At 33.6% G+C, this 3,255-nt stretch overlaps 1 protein-coding gene across 1 annotated transcript; it reads left to right on the forward strand.

Moving 5' to 3' along the window:
* On the forward strand, positions 1-1,880 carry LOC107927050 (xyloglucan endotransglucosylase/hydrolase protein 31). Its single transcript, XM_016858020.2, has 4 exons — positions 1-312; positions 589-689; positions 775-995; positions 1,288-1,880. The coding sequence occupies exons 1-4, from the start codon at positions 72-74 to the stop codon at positions 1,646-1,648; spliced, it is 924 nt and encodes a 307-aa protein (XP_016713509.1). The 5' UTR covers positions 1-71; the 3' UTR covers positions 1,649-1,880.
* Positions 1,881-3,255: the final 1,375 nt, after the last annotated feature.

Raw genomic sequence — 3,255 nt, forward strand, 5'->3', positions numbered from 1 at the left:
ACACACACAAATCTACTCTCAAAACCCTTCAAACTTCTTAGGTCCCAATCTGCAATTAAACCCTTTAGTATATGGTACTATCTATGCCTTCCCTTTTATGTCTTCCCTTTATGGCTCCAGTTTTCTCTTCGTTTCTTGCTTTAACTCTCATTATTCCATTAAGCAATGCTCAAGGTCCACCTTCCCCTGGATTCTCCCCAAGCTCCAGGGTGAGCACCGTGGCCTTTAATACAGGGTTTCGAAACCTCTGGGGTCCTCAGCACCAAAAACTAGACCAGGGCTCATTAACAATCTGGCTCGATAAAAGCTCAGGTTCAATTCCTGCACCACCGCATCCCTTTTTTTGCTCTAATTATGGTTTTAGTCCCTTTACCTCTACTTTTTTTAAAATTAGTCCCGCTAAATGCTGCCGGGACTAAACTATGTTAACAGCAAAAGTTTACAATGTTATCGGTTTAGAACTACTAATAACATTATACAAAGTAGAGGAGCCAAATTATGCCAAATCAAGATAGAGAAACTAAAATTTTTCCATAATTAGGATTTTTTTCATGTGCTTAATTTTTGTATATTCATGGTGAAACACAGGGAGTGGTTTCAAGTCACTTCGTCCGTACCATTCTGGTTACTTTGGTGCTGCAATGAAACTCCAACCTGGTTATACAGCAGGAGTGATTACATCTTTCTATGTAAGAACCTTAAAACACACACACACAAACCATTGGGGTAATGAAAAAAAAAACGTCTGATTTTTTATGTTCTGCACTTTAACAGCTTTCAAACAATGAAGAACACCCCGGAGACCATGACGAAATCGACATCGAGTTCCTTGGAACAACGCCGGATAAACCCTACACATTGCAGACCAATGTGTACATTAGAGGAAGCGGGGATGGGAACATAAATATTGGAAGGGAAATGAAGTTTCATCTATGGTTTGACCCTACAAAAGATTACCATAACTATGCTATACTGTGGAACCCTAGTGAAATCATGCAAGTATCCTATCACCATTTCCTTCAATTTCTTTTATCATATTTTGATTTTGGTCCCTCTACTTTTATAAAATCGTTAGTTAATCCAAACAGGTGATATGGTTGACGTGGATTTTCTAATGTCAAATTAACCACAACATTTAACCGCTAACTAACTAACAATGTTTATAAAGTAGAGTGATTAAATTATGTCAAATTAAGGACTAAATTCTAAATTTGAGTGTATCAAAGGGACCAAAAATGTAATTAAACTTCCCCTTTTTTCATGTTTTTATGATTTTAAATTCAACAGATTTTTCGTAGATGATGTGCCGATCAGAAGGTACCCAAGGAAGAGCGACGCCACATTCCCAACGAGACCAATGTGGGTGTACGGATCAATATGGGATGCGTCATCTTGGGCTACCGAGAATGGTAGGTACAAGGCTGATTATAACTACCAACCCTTTGTAGGCCGGTACACGAATTTCAAAGTAAGCGCCTGCACCGCCAACAGTCCCGCCCCTTGCCGCCCGCCTTCTGCCTCTCCGTACGGGTCCAGCAGCCTTAGCCCACAGCAAGCTTTGGCCATGAATTGGGTCAAAAACAACTATTTGGTGTATGACTATTGCCATGATCCTAAGAGGGATCACACTCAGATACCCGAGTGCTAATTAAATGTGAGTCATTTAAAACTTTACAAAAAGGAAAATGTAACAATTGTTGATCAAAAGGGGGTTTCTTGAGATGGGCCCTTGAAGAGTGGTTAAGCGTCCAAAACCCTCTAAGATTTGCATCTTTTATTTCTATTGTTTTGTTGCTTTTAAGTGTTTTGCTTTGTTGTTTTCTTTGGAATAATTTATTACAAGAGTTATTTTTTAATAAAAAAGGGTTAATTGTATCAAATATCTCTAAACTATGGGTCAAAAGTTAAATTAGCCTTTAAATTTCAACTCAAACGAAGGTAACATTCTAATTGGGTTCTTTCATCAATCTAGTTATTAGTTTTGGCATTAAATGCTATCTTGTAGGTCAAAAAGCTGGCTTTTAACATCAAAGGTGACTGCTAGATAAATGATACTTTTTAAGGATACAATTAAAATATTTTAAAATTTAGAGATCAATTTAAAATTTGATTTATTGTTTTAAAGACATTTGATTAATTAACCTTATAAAGAAAGATAAGTACATAAGAATTACTTTGAGTTTGGGATATCAAGAAAACAAACTGCCACACAAATTAATTCAATTGGATGAATATTTGTTAGCACCCTAACAATCATCAAGATTTGAGTCTTATTAAAGATGGGTTTTGATGGGCAGTGTGCTTACTTGCGGTTAATGTAAAAATTGTAGTGGAGATGAGATTAGATACTGTAATGTGATACAAAAAGTAAGCTAAATGCACCGCACCCAATTGCCCATCCAAACTCACTCTAATAATCTCATTTGATCAGTGATCTATATATTTTAAATTCACCTTTCTATAATATTGATGATATGTTCTAATTAGGGTTGAGCAAGAAAATAAAAAATCAATTCAAACTGAGATGTTTGGACAGTTTATGGAATGTAAGTTTAAAAATCGAGATTACTCGAAACTAAATTGAATTTTATTTTTTATTTAACATATAATTGATTTTAATAATTTATAATATTTAAAATAGTGGAAATAATTTAAAAAATCTTGAAAAAGTATTTTTTTTATAAATAGTAATAAAAAAGACTTTGAAATTTTGTAAAATAATATTCAAAAGCCATAAAACATAATTTAGTTGGTCAAAATAAGTCTAAACATTCAAAACAAAAAATTAATATAAAAAATCGAAGAATGAACCGAATTATAATGAATGATTCAAATATCTGACCGAACCAAACCAATATCACTCATAATATCAACACAAATGACCTTCTCTCACCTGAATTTTTTTGGTGAAAAAAACCTAGCAAAACTAAATAACCATAAAAATACTATAACTACCTACTTATCTTACTAATTGCTCAAACTCCACATATGGTTCTTTGGACGGATCCCACTTATTAAGAACATTGTACTGCTTTGCTCAGCATACTGATATATTAATGGTTTCTGTTAAACTTTATGATAAGCCTTGGAACATAAATAAATTCCTATTCTTCCATAGATCATACTATCAAACAAAATAGAGTAACCCATGGAGCCCTAACTCTTGGTAATCACTCATAATTTTTTAAATTTGTCCCAACCCAATATAAGATACTTTTTAAAACATCTAATTTAAAGAAAAAAAAAAGAAAAAGA

Source organism: Gossypium hirsutum, chromosome D03, assembly GCF_007990345.1.
Source record: "Gossypium hirsutum isolate 1008001.06 chromosome D03, Gossypium_hirsutum_v2.1, whole genome shotgun sequence".
Lineage (NCBI taxonomy): Eukaryota > Viridiplantae > Streptophyta > Magnoliopsida > Malvales > Malvaceae > Gossypium > Gossypium hirsutum.

Excerpts from the sequence above, each read along its gene's own strand:
- LOC107927050 (XM_016858020.2), top strand. The coding sequence starts at position 72 with ATGGTACTATCTATGCCTTCCCTTTTATGTCTTCCCTTTATGGCTCCA. Across the intron at positions 313-588 it reads CTGGCTCGATAAAAGCTCAG|GGAGTGGTTTCAAGTCACTT; the intron begins GTTCAATTCCTG and ends GGTGAAACACAG. Across the intron at positions 690-774 it reads GAGTGATTACATCTTTCTAT|CTTTCAAACAATGAAGAACA; the intron begins GTAAGAACCTTA and ends GCACTTTAACAG.